Genomic DNA, 18309 nt, shown 5'->3' with positions numbered 1-18309 from the left:
CCAAAAAGGCCCATGTGATTCATTATACATAATCACTACTTTAAGTTCTATGTATATTCACTATTTTTTATTCTTTCTACATTTTTACTCCCACACACAAACAGAAAAGTGTAACTTCGCTGAGATTTTAAACAATAGGGATGGGATGAGAAGAGTGTGCTTCTTTTTACCTTTACCTGACATTTTAACTTAAGAGAAAACATGTGCATGCTTTTCTTTTGACTAAAATTAACTTAGATGGAAAACACAGCCTGTCTCTGAACTTACTATGTCCTTCTTTCTTCTCTCGAACATGGTCTGTTGCTTTGTTCCTTTCCATTTAACCCCCCACCCCCACCCCCACCTTTTCATGCAGCTTATCCCAGGCTGGGCTCCTTAGGAGGGCATTTTACAATTCAATTTGAGTATCTAATTTTTCTTGCCTATTTCTCGTGGTTACCATTCATCTTCCTTAATGCGCGTTTCAATGTCTTCATTTAGGTGAATGCGTTTTTTTGACTGATAAATTTATAGTGGGGTAGATCTCAACTTTTGAATCCATTTTGGCAGCACCGTGGTTGAGACACCACATCTCTTTTGTCCCCCTGGTGGATGGAAGAACAAACAAAACAACCTCCTGTAATGACTGTCAAGATGAGTATTTAAAAAGACACTTTGAAATTGCCTCTCCCTCCATCCTCTCTTAAAAGCCATATGCTATACAGACTGTTTGTATTCAAAAGTGGCATTTAAGGATCCCAGAGGAGGACATGCAGAAATTGTCTAAATAAAACGTGCACGTAGCCATAGGTGCATGTAGTTTGGGCTCCACGTGAGGCAGTGGAGGAAGGAATGGAGTACAGACTTGTGAAGCACAGGTGAAGTACAGACTTGTCTTGGAAAGCAGCTATCACTGGACCACAGTCACGTGCCACGTAATGACGTTTCATTGATCACCTCACAAGACTGTTACAGAGCTGAACGATTCCTATCATCGAGTGACATGGCAGCTGCCATCATGTCATACCACAATGCACTCTCACATGTTTGTAGGGATGCCAGTGGGCAGTGTTCATAAAGGCTACAGTAGTGTCCTGTACCATCCTGGGCCTTCACATCCCTTCCCCATGCACGAAGTCACCCACAGCAACGTCCAGTCCTGCAAGCTCCGTTCATTCTACATGCCCTAGATGGAGGTGACATTTTGTATCTTTTATACCATATTTTTACTGTACTTTTTATGTTAAGATGTGTTTAGATACACAGACACTTACCATGGTGCTATAATTGCCTGTAGTGTTCTGTACAGTAATGTGCCACTAGGGCTCACAGCCCAGGAGCAGCAGGCTGTACCCATAGCCTAGGTGTGCAGCAGGCTGTACCCATAGCCTAGGTGTGCAGCAGGCTGTACCCATAGCCTAGGTGTGCAGCAGGTGTGCCATCTAGGCTCGTGCACGTACACCCTGTGGTGTTGACACAAGGATGAAGTCACCTTACAACACGTTGCTCAGAACATATCCCCATCATTAAGCGACGCATGGCTACATGTGTATTTAAATGTAGTGAGTACTCAATGGATCTGTGGTCAGATAGTCTAGTTGATTGAAAAATGTTTCATTTATTTGCTCACTCCAGTGACCACGATGAGGTGGCCCTTCTATGCTGGATACTTTGCTTATGGTGGGGATAGGGATGAAGAAGCATGGTGCCTGCTGGTAAGGGGCCTGGAGTCTGAGGCAAGAGGCACTCAGAGACAACACAATGCTGTGAGAAGATGTGCCCCTGGAGGGCGGACACAGGGACCATAACTTGACCTCTAGGTGCATTTGAAGTTGGGCATGGTAGACATCAGTAAGCTTCCTGGAGAATGCACAACTGAGATGAGTCTTCATTGATAAGCTACCCAGACAAAGGGAAGAGGGGAGGGAAGGTATTTTAGGCAGAAGGGACAATCTGAATAGAGTCAATGAGGCAAGACACTAATGTACAAGCTCTGAAGGGAATGAGAAGAGACCAGATTAAGGAGGGAATCAAGTATCACACCAAGAGTCTCGTTTGCCCTGCTAACGAGAATAATCTAGTGCCAGGAGATCATTCTGAAGACTAGCAATAAGATGATAATACCAAACCCAAAAATTCTGCCTCAGATTTATGTGCTGCATTCTTATTATTTTCTGGAAAATGTCCTCATGGATATTTTCATTTGATAGAAGCTAGCAAGGTGTAAGTCAGGTAATAATACTGGCTAAATGAGGGATGAGAAAAATATAGGGATTTTAGGAGTCAGGCCAAGGACATGTAACTTGGTGGTACCAGATCAGGGTCTGGGATGCAGGTCTTGTGCTGTGACCCGTGCAGGACACTGCCTGCTGCTGTGACCGAGCACCTTGCTCAGGGCTGCACCATGTCTGGAAGGGAAAGGCAGACCAGCCGTCTTCTCACCCATAGGGTTGACCAGATGCACTTCTGCTTGGTAAAGTAGGGCGGAGCCAACCCTACCCATGGGCAGAAAGCTCATGGTGTACATAGAATTTATTCTGTTCATATGAGAGACACAGAATAAGGAACAATTCATAATGCTACTACTACATTAAAATGATATATTACTTACCATTATAAAATATTAGCAATATATGATTAGTAATAATAATAACTGGTAACAACAGTAATGAATACATTATTTCAGAGGCCCAGCACCAAGCAGAGCACTATGAGTTTCCTTCTCAAACAATACCATGGGGAACAACTGGATTTATAAACAGAAACATTTTCTACTCTTTTTTTTTTTTTGGTATGTACCCCTAGCAGGAAACGAACTCGGGACTCTCTGGTCTGCAGGCCAAGGTTCCAACTGCTGAGCCAAACCGGCCAGGGCAAAATTCTCTACTCTTATACTGACCATTACACAGTACTTACTGCCAGGGCCCATTTTACAGGTGAGCAAACTGAGGTTCAGCAACTTGGTCAAGTAACGCAAGTGATAAGGACAAGCGCAGCTCATTCTGGGACTTGTCTGATGTCACAGCCCAAGCTCTTCACCACTGCATGAAATGGCCTTTCTCATGTTCTGCCGCTGGTTTATACGGCACCTGCTCTGTGAATTCCATCAGTGAATTATTGGTTGCTAATAAAACACATGAGACTTCTTTCTCTGTTCCAAGGACTGCTGCAGAGCCTGCTGTTCTGTAGATAAAGAAGCCTGCCCATCCTGTGATGTTTACTAACTCCTTGGTTGTGCTGTGTAGAGAGAGAGAGAGAGAGAGAGAGAGAGAGCACAAAAATCAAAAATCTTGGATCCTAAAATGGAACCTGATTTACTGTGTTTTTCCTAATTCAGCTTCAGGGGCTGGGCTGTAATGGAAATCTATTAGAAACTCTGTCCCTTGAATAAAAACCTAATGTACAAATCAAAGGAATGACATAAAGCTAAACATACTGCAAACCTGTTCATTCTCAGTAGTGTTTGCCTTCAGGTTGGGCTGCTGTTCCTAGGAACCCACCAGAATAGCCGGCTGTCTTCTTGCATTTCAATGTGTTTGCAGCTATGTGCTCTCTCGCGGTTGTAGGGAACGCACAATCAGGTATTAAGATGTGACAGGATGGTGGAAATGAGAGAATGAAGATGGCACATGGGAAGGCAGTAATTAACCGGAATGCATATTTATCATCGCCTGTCATTGTTTACAAACAACATAATGATTCCTGATTGTAGAATTCAATTCCAGGCTCCTCGTTTGTGATGTCAATCAAACAGCCCCAGCAGGTGCAGATCAGCAGAAGGACTAACCAAATAAGAGTTCTGCTACACAGGATTGAGCTGGAGACAGCAAGAGCATCTTCTGTGGAAAACTGACTGATTGTTGAGGATTTGAAAACAAATTACTATTTCCTGATGCCTTAATCATTGACACAACTATGGCATGTTGGGAAAGAACTAGACTTATAAAGAGAAAAAATCTCTGCTCTAATATTGAGCTTAGACAAATATTTTGTTTTCCTGGACCTCACTTTTCTTATTTGTAAACTGCCAATGAGGAAATATAACTCAGAGTCTCTGCTCTCCATCTTCACCCCTAGAAGTCACTATCCTCTTTTGCCTTGACATTGGAATAGCCTCCTCACTGGCCTCCCTGCCTCTATTGTCCCTCATATACAATTTGTTCTCTAGAGAACAGCCAGAGTAAGCCTGTGATAAAGAATAATTAAATCATGTAATTCCCATGAAAATTATCTTTCTTAATGCCCTAGTAGCTTTTGAGGCTCTATAAGACTTGGCCCCTGCCTCTCTCTCCAACATCATCTTCTACTATTTCTCCTCCCTTACCACCGTGAAACCAAGAAGGTCTTCTTTCTGTTCCTTGCACTTGCCATTTTATTCCTACCTCAGGACCTTTGCATGTGATGTTCCTGTTGCTTGGAATGATTTCTACCTGGTCTGCACAGGGTGACTCCTTTTGGATATTAGGTTCCCACTCAAATGTCAATGTATCTAGAGATGCCACCTGACCACTCTATTGATTGCAACCCTTTTACCCCAACTCACCCCATCATCCTGTTTTTTCTTTGTAGCCATCATCACTACCTAAAATTTTATCTTTTTCTTGTTTATTATTTATTTTTTTAGTGGAACGTAATATACCTATTGCCTAGAGAGTATCGGGCAGAGACCAATTAAATATTATTTAGTGCTGAGTGAATAAATTTAAGGATCGAATGAGGTACATGAATGGAAACCGTTCTATAATCTATTAAGTATTATACAAATTCTAGGTTTCATAATTTCTTCTGTCCTGCTAAGTCATGGCTCTTCTCAAATCTTTGTTTGCCAAAGTGGAATGAGTACCATTTTCAGCCAAGAACTTTTTCAAATAGGAACTTATTGTCCAGAAACTTATATATGTAACAAGACACAAAATTAAAATTTTTTGGACATTCTGTATTCATTTTGCTGAGGTCAAGTTTCTGTTTTGCACCATGAAAATCTATACAACTGTATGGATGAGTGGATGTCACATAGAAAGATTGAAACGGGATTTTTATAGAATTAGAGGAGATGTGTAGAACCAAAGGAATTTGAAATAGAGCCGATGAGGAAAGAGATAAGGACTTATCAATTTGAATATTCTATTGGCCCACAAAAATTCTCAAACTTAACTCAGTTTCTCCATCCTCACCCTCACCCTCAATAATCTCTTTCTCTTCCTGACATCTTTTTATGTACTATTAGCCATTGTGTGTCTTTTCTAGAAAAATGTATATTCAGTTACTCTGCCCTTTTAAAAACAGATTGTTTGTTGTCATTATTATTATTGTTTTGCTATTGAGTTATATCAGTTCTGCATATATTATGGATATCAACCCCTTATCAGATATATAATTTGCAAATATTTTCTCTCATTCTGTAGGTTGCTTTTTCATTTTGTTGTTTCTTTTGCTGTATAAAAGCTTTTTAGTTTTATGTTGTTTCACTTAATAGATTTTTGTTTTTTGTCACTTGTGCTTTTGATATCTTATCAAAAAATTGTTGCCAAGACCTTTTGACAAGGAGTTGTCCCCCTATGTTTTCTTCTAGGAGTTTTACAATTACAGATATGTTTAAGACTTTCATGCATTTTAAATGAATACAATCTCTATCAAAATGCCAATGTTATTTTTCATAGAAATAGGAAAAAATTCTAAAATTTGTATTGAACCACAAAAAACCGCAAATAGCCAAAGCAGTTCTGAGAAAGAACAAAGCCAGAGGCATCATGCTTCTTGACTTTATACTACAAAGTGATAGTAATCAAAACAGTACAGTGCTGGCTTGAAAATCGACATGCAGACCAAGGAACAGAATCAAGAGCACAGAAATAAACCTTCACATATATTGGCAATTAATATTTAATAAGAGAGCCAAGAATACTCAATGGAGAAAGGATAGTCTTTTCAATAAGTGTTGGGAGAACTGATGAACCACATGCAGAAGAATGAAACTGGACCCTTATATCACTCCTTCAGTTCTTTTTTATAAAAGCTCTTTACCATCTGTTTTCCAAATGTTAACGATTAAGAGTGTGTTACTAATGGTTTAATCATCAATATAGAGAGGATATATTTAATAACCAGAGACCAAGCAATGTAGAACTCAAATATATCTCAATTAAACTTCCCTATGTTTATCACAGGGGTCATACTATTTGTTTTCCATTACCTGGCTCTGGAAATCATTAATGCTAATTTATGTTGGTAGTGCCCCTTTGTTTTTATTCATTATTTGCTATATCTGTCAAACATTTGAATGACTGTTTTAAGTGAATTAGCCATGGAGGTGTAAAGGTGGGCTTCACAGTTAAAGAATATTTCTCCCTATAAGAGAAGGCTGAATTGTGCAATCTTATGAGGTTGTGTATTTATGAGTAATTAATGGGATTTAACAGAAAAGGGCAAGTCATATATAAAGGAATAACAGTAAACTATCATCACAGTACAAAATTTGACCCTCTTTGAGCAATTTTTGTTGCCCTTAAAGTCACTGCAGGTCAAGTATGGCAATACTTGCCCCAGAGCCATGAGGAGGAGGATATCTATATCTATATCTATATCTATATCTATATCTATATCTATATCTATATCATCTATCTATCTAGATAGATAGATGTGTGTGTGATAGAGTGAGGGGGGAGGGAGGGGGAGAGAGAGAGAGAGAAACATCTATGTGAAAGGGACACATTGAGTGGCTGCCACCTGCACGACCCAAATAGGGCTGGGGACAAACTGCAACCGAGGTACGTGCCCTTAGCGGGAACCGAATCCAGGTCTCTCTAGACCCCAGGCTGACACTCTAACCGCTGAGCCAAACCAGCCAGGACAGGTAGACATATATTAATGGACTTGTTCATCAGTGATGTTTTCCAAAATATTATCAATCTATGCAATGGGATCAATTCTTTGGTAGACAGCCCATGAGAAGAATAGAAAGTAGAGACATTGGTTAAGTAGTATGAGGGTGGGCGTTGGGTCGACTGTCTATTGAAAGAAAAGCAAATGAAACAAGGAATTGCCTATATCAAGATTGCCTTTTACATATTTCACATTAATATCAATGTTGTCATTTTGGATATCAAAAGTAATCAGTGCTTTTTTAACAACCCATTATTCAGTGGGCATTGGATATATTCTAGGCACCATGATTGTGCTGTGGATAAAATTATTTAATTCTCACCCTCCTACCAGAGAAGTGTTTGTATGTCTAACAGTTTTAGGCGAAGAAACTAAAGTAACCAGCAGGTCTGAGTCCTAGTCCTGTTTCCTTTACTCTCAGCCCCAAGTTTTGAACCAGTAGGCAGACCGCCTGACTTCTTGTGGGAATTCTGGGGTGAGCTTTTTCAGTTTGTATCATAGGCGGTCTCTTACAGAATTCCCGTTAGTTGCATAACCTCTCTGCTCTTCAGTCTGCTCTTTTGTACAATGTAAATGACGACAGAGTCGCTTGGTAGGAATGTCGTAAATCTCCAGTGAGATTCTGCAAGGTAAGTGCAGCATACTCCTGGTATAGAGCAAACACTCTATGTAATGTTGCCTATTTTTATTAAGTGGTGTTCATAGAGGCGTTGGCTACGTGGGAAAAGTCCTCGATTAGAGCCGCCTTCGTCTCATTTTGAAATCCTAATAACAAAGAATAGTAATAATCAGTGACCAATTAACAGAGATTCAGACAGAGCTGCTAAATTCTACAAATCTTTCTGTTCTGGTATCATCCAAAGATCGCCTGGTGAAAACGAGGCATGCTTTGTATTTTGTAAAAGGTGAAAGGGCAGCTCAGTTTCCTTTATCTCCCTTTGCTGGCCTCTTTCTGAAGCTTATCATGAGTGGAATAGTCGGGTCTCTGCCTGATAAGCTACTTTGAAGCAGGCATCATTGCCCCGGAATATCGCAATATTGTGATGGAACAGGCATTCATTCTGGAGTCAGATCTACGAAAAATCAAATCCTAGTTTCACCTTTTCCTAGCTTTGTGGCTCATGGGCAAATTAATTAAAAATTAAGAAATTCAGCCCTGACCAGTTTGGCTCGGTCGTTAGAACATCGGCCTGCAGACCGAAGGGTCGAGGGTTTGAATCCCTGGACTACAGGTTCGACCCCTGGCCCCAGTAGGGGTTCTGTGGGAGGCAACCAGACAATGTCTCTCTCACAACAATGTTTCTCTCTCCCTCCCTCCCTCCCTTCCATTCTATCTAAAAATCAGTGGGAAAATATCCTTGGGTGAGGATTAACAACAACAACAACAACAACAAAAATTCAATTTTCTCATCAGTAAAATAGAAGTAATATTTACCTTAGAACAGTGGTTCTCAACTACAGGTGATTTTGCTTCCAAGGGGACCAGTTGGCGATACCCAGAGACCAGTCTAGTCATCTCTTCTGGGGAGGGGTGGTGCTTTGGCAATTATTTGGCTAGAGACCAGGGTCACTGCTACACATCCTACAATGCACAGGACAGTCCCCATAGCAAAGGATTCCTCAGCCCAAATGTCAGTGGTGCCAACATTGAGAAACCCTGCCTTAGAGAGTTACTGTTGGAATAAAAAATGTTTATAAAGAACTTAGCATCACACATGGTACGTGGTAGGTGTTCCTAGTTCATTAACGTCATTTGCTAGGCTTTGCCCACTGATGTGAGCTCTCAGGCTTTCTCTGTGCCCATGCATTGTGATCAACTGCTTCACACTGAGGTGCCAGACTTATTCTTCCGCTAAGGGCTTATGCTGTTTAAGGGAAGGCCTTTTGGATGCAGATTCTGGGTATTCTCTGTGATGGAATGTCAGTTGGCCTGGCACCTGGGAAAGTCTGGGTCCTCTAGCTCCCATTCCCCCTAGGAGGTAGGAATTAGGTGTTGTAATCCCTTACCTCTCTTCACTGGTTTGGAAAGTTCAATAAGATGATGCAGTTAATGTGCCCAGTCCTGTGTTGTGACCAGGTGATTGCAAATGCAGATCAGTGTTATCATCACCGTGACCACTTGGTCTCTCTTCCTCTCTCTCTCCAGTAGCCATGTGGTCATATTGGAGGGATCTGCTTTCTCCAACTGCTCTGTCCTGTTCTTATCTTCACTGCACTCAACAATGGACTCTTCCTCAGAGCTTTTATTTTCCCCAGAATTTGGGCTGTTCATATGTGAAATTCTTTCTGGTTGGGTTTGATTTATCCACCTTTTGCCCACATGGCTCTGCACCCTCTTATCTGTGCCCCTGGCATGGTCCCAGACAGGGCTCCAGACCCAGAGTTGGGCTCCACACTATTAGGCCCCCTTTCTCTCTCCTCATTGTAAAACCAGGGTGCTCAGTAGCCTCTGAGATCCTTTCAAGTCTCACACCGGGATTCAGCTTGGCCTTCTCACAGTGAGGTTCTGCATGGTCATCCTGGCTGGGCGTCTCACTGTCCAGACTTTCCTGGGTAACCTTGCCTCCTTTCCAAGTAGTTGATGCTTTATATGTGCTTTAAGACGGTTTTTAAATTTTCTCTGTAGTTTATAAAATCCACAGGGCTCTCTAGCTCTTGAACAATTGCTCTTAATTAATTTGACTTTTTTTTTCTTCTTTTTAACCAGGAGGATCACTAGAAGTTTAGGTTTGCATTTACCAATTAACCGTGGATTCTTGTGTTGTGATTTTCCCCTCCTTTGAGGTAGTATCACATAGTAATTGGTTGATGAAAATTCATTAAGCAGAATTAGCAAATACTAAATCTTAATGAACTGGCAAAGGGCTTCTTTTCCTGTGCTGAGTGCACACCTCAGACACTGTTGCCATCTGCAGGGCAGCCCTGGACCTCAACAAGGACGGAGGGGTGTGCCATGCTCCATGCACCGGCGCCGTTCATCCTTCAGTTAGTCACTTTCAACTCTTTCCAGGGGCCTGAGGGAAGGAAACTGAGTCAACACTTTAACCTGCTAGGCCTATTCTTATTTTTAAATATCTCCAATGGAACATTCTCATGATATTGAATAATGTTTCCATCAAAAAGAACAGAGGCTTTGTATTAAAAGAGACCTGGATTTGAACTCCTGATTTTCCACTTGTCCACTTTATAACTTTGGATTAGATAATTAACCACTTTGAGCTATAGTGTCCTCCTCCATAAAAAGGAAAGAAGGATAACGTACACCTAGTAGGATTATTTTGAAGATGAAAGTGGTGAACACAAATAGCAGACATATTAGAGGACCTCAAAAAAATTGTGATGGTTAGCTTCTGGTTTTGAAGGGACAGCTATTACCTTATTCACCACTGCAATCACTATGTACAAGAGATGGCCAAAGAACCTTACCGTGTCTCTTGAGAGTGTTAGTCAAATTTGCTGGGACTACTGTAGCAAAGGGGCTGCCATTCCAGAGAAGAAACAAGTCATCTATAAATTAGCTTAGCAAAGTAATAAATTAGCATAGCAAAGCCTCCGAAAGCGCTGGCCAGCGTTAGCGGTCCAGTTAAACAAAGCGCTCAGAGGATGGCAGAGGCAGGTTAGACAGATATTAAGTGTGTTCATAGAAATCTGATGTGGTGCTCAAGACTCTCATTGTACGTAACACAAAACGAACTCCCACCGGATGAAGCAAGAAGAGAATTTTCTGGCTCATAAAATGATAAGCCTAGGAACGGGGCCGATGTGAGACACGACTAGATGCAGGGTTCTGTCTCCTGACTATTTCTCAGCTTTGCTTGTTTTGCTTGGCTTCTTCCTGCATCAATGTTCTCCAGATGGTAGGGATGATGGCCACTGGACTCACAGTCTCCTAGCTTAGCAACCTCCCACATCATAGAGCAAATATTAACCATAAGTTCCAGAATCACACTCACAAAGAGGACTCTGATTCATCCAGCTCGGGTCTCATGCCCATGCCTAAATCATCTACTTTGGCTGGGACGTGAGAAGTTCATACATGGGCCACATTTCCTCCCGTGTGGCGAGGCGTGGACCATGCTTGACCGACACCCAGTAAAGAAGGGGCTATTCCCTAAAGGAAAAGAAGGATGTTTTAGTAATTACATGTACATTTCATTCTAGGAGACAAAAGACCCTTGGATACTTATTCAGAGGAGTTGTATGGGGACTTGTTGTTTAGGGGACTCATTCAAGTTTATAAGAAATGGGTGTAGAAAACTGAAAGAGGAAGCGGTCAAGATGAAGAGATTGGGGTAGGAAAAGGGATGGGCCATAGAACTTCTCTATGAAATAGGCAAATGAGAAATTTTTTTTTAATCCTCGCCTGAGGATATATATTTTTAATTGATTTTAGAGAGAGATGAAGTGGGGGGAGAGAGAGAGAGAGAGAGAGAGAGAGAGAGAGAATCATCAATGTGAAAGATAAACATTGATTGGTTGCCTTCCGTACATGCCTGACTGGGGTCAAACCTGCAGCCTAAGCCTGTGTCCTGACTGGGAACCTCAGCCTTTTGGTGTACAGGACAATGCTGCAACCAGCTGAGCCACCCAGCCAGGGCAGAAAATGAGAACCTTTGAGCAGCAGTCATCAAGTATGGTCTTAGCTGAAGAATGCTGAGACTAAGAAGAGGAAATTCAACAGAAAGGCAGAAAGAAGAAAAGGGCAAAGAGCACCTAGAAAATGAAATAGTGTGTCATCAAGAAACACTCAGAGGGGAGAGGTTTGGAGGGGACAGGAAGAGATTAACCAAAGAACATATATGCATATACGCATAACCCAAGGGCACAGACAATAGTGTGGGGAGGCTTTGGGTGGGTTGGGGGCTGGTAGAAGAAGGGCAAAGTGGGGGACATGGGGACATCTGTAATGCTGTCAACAATAAAAAAGAAAGAAACACTTGAAAGAGCAAGGCAGTAGACTAGGAAGTCAAAAATTCATAGTTTCTAACCTTACGCAACACACTGCACTGCTGTATTTAGAGAGCAGCTCCACAGGTGGAGAACTTGAGTTAGGAGGGCATATCCGAACATCACCAAACTGGAAAATTGTGGGAACAGAGACTAAGGGTTAAATGCTTAGGCAAGTTCATTTTTACTTAGGTTGTATAATTTCTTTAGGAATTTTTTATATGTATCAGTAAATAATTATGAGTAATGATCAATAAAAAAAATACATATATATGTATATATACAGGGTGGGGCAAAAGTCAGTTTATAGTTATTTGTATGAAAAATAATGCAATAATTAATCAATAATAACACAAGAACAAACTCTGTTTTGCATATTTACAACTGTAAACCTACTTTTGCCCCACCCTGTACACACACACACACGCGCACACACACGTATGCAATTTCTCAATTCCGGATTGGTCTGTGGATTTTGCCATTATCTCTGTCAGTCAGCATGTTTTTGCCACATGTATTTTACTTGTCTAGTGATGTGCTGAAACCTTTTCCATTCCCATGACCTTTGCATGTCAGATTTTTAATCTTTTTTCCCCTGGGGTGAAGGACACTGTCTTTCCCACACACACTAAACCAAAAATCACCGTTTAGACTCTAGACACATCATTTGTTTGTTCTCCTGTTCATTTATCTGCAGGGATTTTCTGAGCATCTACTACATGCCCCGTAACCCTGACCTGTATGTGCCCTGCTGTGTGCATCAGAACTCAGAAGGGGATGAACACAGACCTCTGTGCTTACACTTGATGTTGAGAAAGACGGGCTAGGGGTTGGGATGGACCTAAATTGGGTTAGAGATGGATAGGGGAGGCCTCTCAGAAAATGCCATTAGAGACGAGCTCTTGAGGACAGAAAAAGAGCTAAACAGGTGAAAATCAGAAGGATAAATGTTTCTGGCAGAAGAAAGAACAAATGCAAAACCCTAGGGCATGGAACAGGGTGGCAGGGTAGGACTGAGGTGATGGTTTTCTTGTATTTCTATTTCCTAACTCCTCCACTGGAGCCCTGTTCCTGCAGGTCAACAGCTATGTCTTTCTTGTCTTTTGCACCGCGGGGAGGGTGAGTGTGCTGCTAGTGTGCTGTCTCCTCTCAGCTCCAAGCCCACCCCTGTGTACTGTGCTGCTGGCGTGGGGCTCAGCTCACCACACTTTTCATCTGTCCAGGTGGCTTCCTGCTAGTGTCTATCCATGGGGGGTGCTGGAGGAAGACACGAGGCCAGGAGGGACTCCTTGTCTGCTGTCGGCTCATCAGCTTCAACCTGGCTCATAATTACCCCAGAAGCAGTTGGTCCCAGTGTCCAATTTTGTTTTCTTCTGTAATCCCCAGAGCCAGGCCCCTTCAGAGATAGTGACACCAGCAGGCAGCGTGCTCACCTCAGAAGCCTGGGTCCCACCTGCTCAGGACAACTGTTGTGCACTTGTGGGTTCTAATTACCCATCTTCTTCTGCCTCCCCAGCCCTAAGGGTGGGAGTGTCTCTTCCAGTGTCACCTTCTTGCAGTGCCACTCTCCCAATAGCTATTTATCCAATTCCTTCTATTAAATTCTCTCTGTTCAGGTACAGGCAGGGTATCTGTTTTTCTGACTGGTCCTGACTGGTACTTGGCTAGTTTAACTGTCTCAAACATGCCCCTTCTTTTTTTTTAAATGTGTTTTTATTGCTTTTTTAGAGAGGAAGGGAGTAGGAGAGAGAGAGAGAGAGAGACATCAATGTGAAACAGAAAATTCAATCAGTTGCCTCCTTTCGGCACCCTGACCAGGGATCAAACCTGCAACCTGGGTTATGTGCTCTGACTGGGAATCGAATCTGCAAACTTTTGATGTATGAGATGATGCTCCAACCAAGCAAGATACCTGGCCAGGGCCAAATTTTCCCGCTCTTAATGAGGAGCCCCAGTTGGGCCCATCCAAGGCCAAATGTCCAGAAGGGAGAAAGGTCACCCACAAGCAAGAAATGACGATGGTCAAGCTCGAAGATGCATTTTTCTCAGAAGCTGTCTGCTTCAATCCGCACTCTGCAATAGCTTTTCCAAGGTTAGCAGAATTATAAAAACATCAATTTGGCCGTTATTGACTTTTCAACCGGGATACTAAGAAAGTCTTTTAGCAGCCCCAATAAATTAAATCTGGCCACCTCGCTCCCAGACGGACAGGCTCCTACATCATTGACAGAGAAGACAGGGAGAGCAGTTTTTCCAGCTGTTGCTGTAAATGATGGGCACTGTGTTCCCAACCATTAGCAGAGGGAGAATCTGAGGTGTGGGGAGATGGCAGAGCGGCCTCTTTTAAAAATGCATAAAGCACTTTGTGAGTTTGCTAAGTCATGTTCGTTCAGCTTGGTTTGAATTTTTCATAGGGGAGAAACATTCTGTAGCCTTTCCCCCTTTATTTCTTCTTTATTAGTAAGGACGTCCACAGTTGGGGGATCATGGAAAGGGACCAAGTCCAGTCATCCAGCTTGCTTGATATGTCCTCAGTTTTTCCAAGTTGTAAAATGTTGGAGGATTTTGGCTTCAAATTTTGGGGCAGTTGGGTTTCTTGCCCCTGCCTATTTAATCCAAACTACAACGTCCTCCAGGCCCTGGGTTTAAATTGAGTGGGTGTGTCTTCAAGTAAATTTTATCCTGGAAGATTCATCCATTTGTGAAATTGTGAGCACTGTACTGCAAATAAACCATCCTTCCAAAACTGGCCCCTGGTCACACACTGTGTGCCAGACTCTCTACCTGCGTGTGGTTCTTCTCACTCCCACACCAGAGTCAGACATCACGAAATGCCCACCAGTGCGCTTCCTAAGACGATGCTCCAACCAGACCCGAGAATTGTCATGGAAACATACGAGTCATATCAACAAGCTCTTAATTTGTTTCGTTTATGCAGATCAGCACCTGGCTTATGGTAGAACAAATAGGTGTGAATAGATAGTTTGCATTAACTATCTCATTTAGTTTTCCTAAAACCTCTCTGAGGAAGATTCTATTGATCTTATTTTTTCAGATGAGGAAACTGAGTAATGCAATTTATCCAAGATGACAAATTGTAAATCGTAATTCTGGAATCTGAATCTGCCCTGATATGTCATCAACTTGATACAGTTCAACATATATGTTTGGCTTTTCATTCATTCATTCATTCATTCATTCATTCATACATCAAAAATTTAGCAAACCTCTAGCATGTGCCAGATACCAAAAGTGATATAATGTTCAACAGATTCAGCAATAGTGTATTTTATTCAGTTTATTTTTTTATCCTTACCCAAGGACATTTTTCCATTTTTTGTTCAGATAGAGTAGGGGAGAGAGAGAGAGAGAGAGAGAGAGAGAGAGAGAGAGAGAGAAACATCGACATGAAAGGGACACATTGAGTGGCTGCCACCCACACCACCCAACCAGGGCTGGGGACAAACTGCAACCGAGGTACACGCCCTTAGCAGGAACCAAACCCTGGTCTCTCTGGACTGCAGGCCGACGCCCTAACCGCTGAGCCAAACCAGCCAGGGCAATAGTTTATTTTAAAATAAGGTAGAGCTGTTAGTCCTTTTGATGAACAACTAGTTAATAAACCCCAAATGGCAATACATTATTTGCTTTTTTGATATCAATAGACCAGACTTTTTTTGGAATGAAATGGTGTTCTCCCCACATCTGGCCAATCAATTGTATCCGATTATCTCTTCAAATGGAGAGAGTTATTATAATCATTATTGAAACCTCAGCAAATTGAGAGCAAAAGTATGTTGCGATGTCTACACTTTCCAGGGCTGGTGAGCGCATGTCAGTGGGACTCCAGGGGCGAAGTGTCGGGTACCCACAGGCATGGCCTTTGTGCGTTCTGCCTACAAACCTCTGCCTGTGGGGAAGTTCTTGGTAAGGGGGCAGGCAGGCAGACAGTGCTTCCAGAAAAGAATGGGTACTTATCTTCTCATGCTTGATTTTCTTTTTCTTCACATTTCACTATAACTCGGCACACAGCGCCTCCAGCCAGACTGTATTCATCCCATCTTCTTCCTTGATTTCCTAACATATAGACTTCAGAAGACATCTTATGAATTATCTTGCCAAAATAGTAAAACATTCAAATGTTCTCATAAAATATTGAAGCATGTGGTAGTATAACAGGCTTCCCTAGAATTAAGTTGTTCAATTTCCCTTTAATAGTGATTGCGCCTAGAATAAGTGGAAAGTAATACTCTCATTTGTCTGGAAGCTGGGGGATCCCAGCTGACATTTAAATCCATGAGCATCTCAGCAGTTCGGGGAAGTGGGTGTCTGGGTGCCAGCTTCCTGGCTTGGACCGGACCGGAGGGCTGCGTGCACATTTCCGCGTGAGCACAGGGCTTTCTGTGTGCAGTCGAGAGCTTTTAGGAACGCTCCAGGTTTCTGTGTGAAGTATAACCTTGAACATGGTTTGGAAGGAGAAGCAGGAATTTCAGGCCAGCAAATTGAAGACAAATGGTTAGTTCTCTTGGATATGGTATTTGGGAGATCTGTATTTGAATCCTAGCTCTGCCACTTACAAATTGTGCAAACTATGGCAAGTGGCTTGAACTCTCAGGGTCTTCATTTCCTTGTATGGAGCTACTGAGTTCAGAGAATCATCCTGAGGATTTGATGAGTTGATGAGTGCACAGAGCTTACGTGGGGGCTGGCACAAAGGAAATCCTCCCTGATTGACAGCTGCCATTCTTCCCATGTAGACTCCCCCACCGTACCCGACTGCTGTTATGTGGAACTTTGAATTAGGGTTTGACATCAGCCACAGTAAAACCAGCTAGCATGTATTGAGTGCTTACTGTATACTACCCATTTCATTCAGAACTTCACTGGACTTACCTATATCCTCCCTACAACTCCAGATAGTAGGAAAATCGTTATCCCCATCTCACAGATGAGGAAACCGAAGTTTTGAGAATCTAAGAGGTCTGCCAGTGTAACCAGATTAGTAAGTGGTATAGCTGAGTATCCTTCCCCAGGGCTATCTGACACCAAAGCTATGGCTTAAGCATTAACTATACTATATTTCCTCTTACACAGCATGTCATTATTAACCCCCCCCCCCCCCATGGACTTGGCTTTTGGGTTTTCCTGTTGCAGCTCATCCGGAGGGCCATACCACTCCTAAAGACATGGGTGTGGGTGTGTGTGTGTGTGTGTGTGTGTGTGTGTTTCCAGGCTCTGTGCTGCTGCTCTGGGCATTAATCACTTGGGTCCTGTGCTTTCTTGCAGGTGAGCCTGCCAGGTGGTCATCCTCACATTGTGATTGCTGCTGCAAGAATGGCAAAGGTGACAAAGAAGGGGAGAGCGGCACGTCTTGCAACGACCTCTCCACCTCCAGCTGCGACAGCCAGTCTGAGGCCAGCTCTCCCCAGGAGACGGTCATCTGCGGGCCGGTGACACGCCAGACCAACATCCAGACTCTGGACCGTCCCATCAAGAAGGGCCCTGTCCAGCTGATCCAACAGTCGGAGATGCGGCGGAAAAGCGACCTGCTCCGGACTCTGACTTCTGGCTCCAGGGAGTCGAACATGAGCAGCAAAAAAAAAGCTGTTAAGGAAAAGCTCTCCATTGAGGAAGAGCTGGAGAAGTGCATCCAGGATTTCCTCAAGATCAAAATCCCAGACCGGTTCCCCGAGAGGAAGCACCCTTGGCAATCGGAACTGCTACGGAAGTACCATCTATAGGACAGGGCTGGGGGGCGAAGAAGCAAACCACGGGAGCAGTGTACAGCCAACCTCCTAAGAGAAATTCCTATTTGCAAAGACAGACAACCACTAACAATATACACTTGTTAGAACACAATGCCCATTGATATACTACTGCCTATGTACCTAATTCACCTTAACACGTAAGTCCACAGGGTAGATTTCTTTCCAGAAGTGGAAGTGTAAGAAACTCTTTTTTTCTTTCTTATGTGTTAGTTTGTTTGTTAACTTGGTCCCCTGTGTACAATGAGGGCCAGCTCCATTGGAGGAGCTGAGAGGCCTTGGGAGTCATTTATCTCAAAATGGGTTTTCTCTCCTCTTCTACCTCCCTCCTGTGAACACGAATATGGTAGAAAGAGATCTGGCCTAATGGCATATGTTTGATTTTTTTTTTTTTCAATTTTCCTTTTCCCTTTGTGTATGGGGGGCGGGGGCACGGCAGATTTATATGACTTTTCACTCAAATCTATTATGTGCCAGTTTATATCGACTCCGAGTGCATGAGGACTGGTGGACAGAGTACAGTGTGTGTACACACGCACAGTGCCCACGGCCCAGGGCCTGGGCAGCCTCCAGGGTGCGTCCTGCTCCCGTAGCACCTCCAGGACAGAGAGGGAGGAGTCTCTGCTGTCTTCTTACAACCCTTCTGGGAAGATTCCCAGCCTCACTCGGCAACACTTTCTAACTTCCAACAGTCAAGTAACCCTCCTCCTCAAGAAATCATCTTCCTTATTTGCAG

At 42.9% G+C, this 18309-nt stretch overlaps 1 protein-coding gene across 1 annotated transcript in view; it reads left to right on the top strand.

Moving 5' to 3' along the window:
- The window catches only part of KCTD16 (potassium channel tetramerization domain containing 16), a 256914-nt gene extending 239248 nt beyond the window's left edge, over positions 1-17666 (top strand). Inside the window, exon 2 of the mRNA XM_036241243.1 lies at positions 17095-17666. Coding sequence (XP_036097136.1) covers positions 17095-17549 — 455 coding nt within the window. The 3' untranslated portion in view covers positions 17550-17666. The remainder of the gene's footprint in view (positions 1-17094) is intronic.
- The last annotated feature ends 643 nt before the right edge of the window (positions 17667-18309 follow it).

This window comes from Molossus molossus, unplaced genomic scaffold, assembly GCF_014108415.1.
Source record: "Molossus molossus isolate mMolMol1 unplaced genomic scaffold, mMolMol1.p scaffold_m16_p_4, whole genome shotgun sequence".
NCBI lineage: Eukaryota > Metazoa > Chordata > Mammalia > Chiroptera > Molossidae > Molossus > Molossus molossus.
This window is presented reverse-complemented; position numbering and strand designations above follow the sequence as displayed.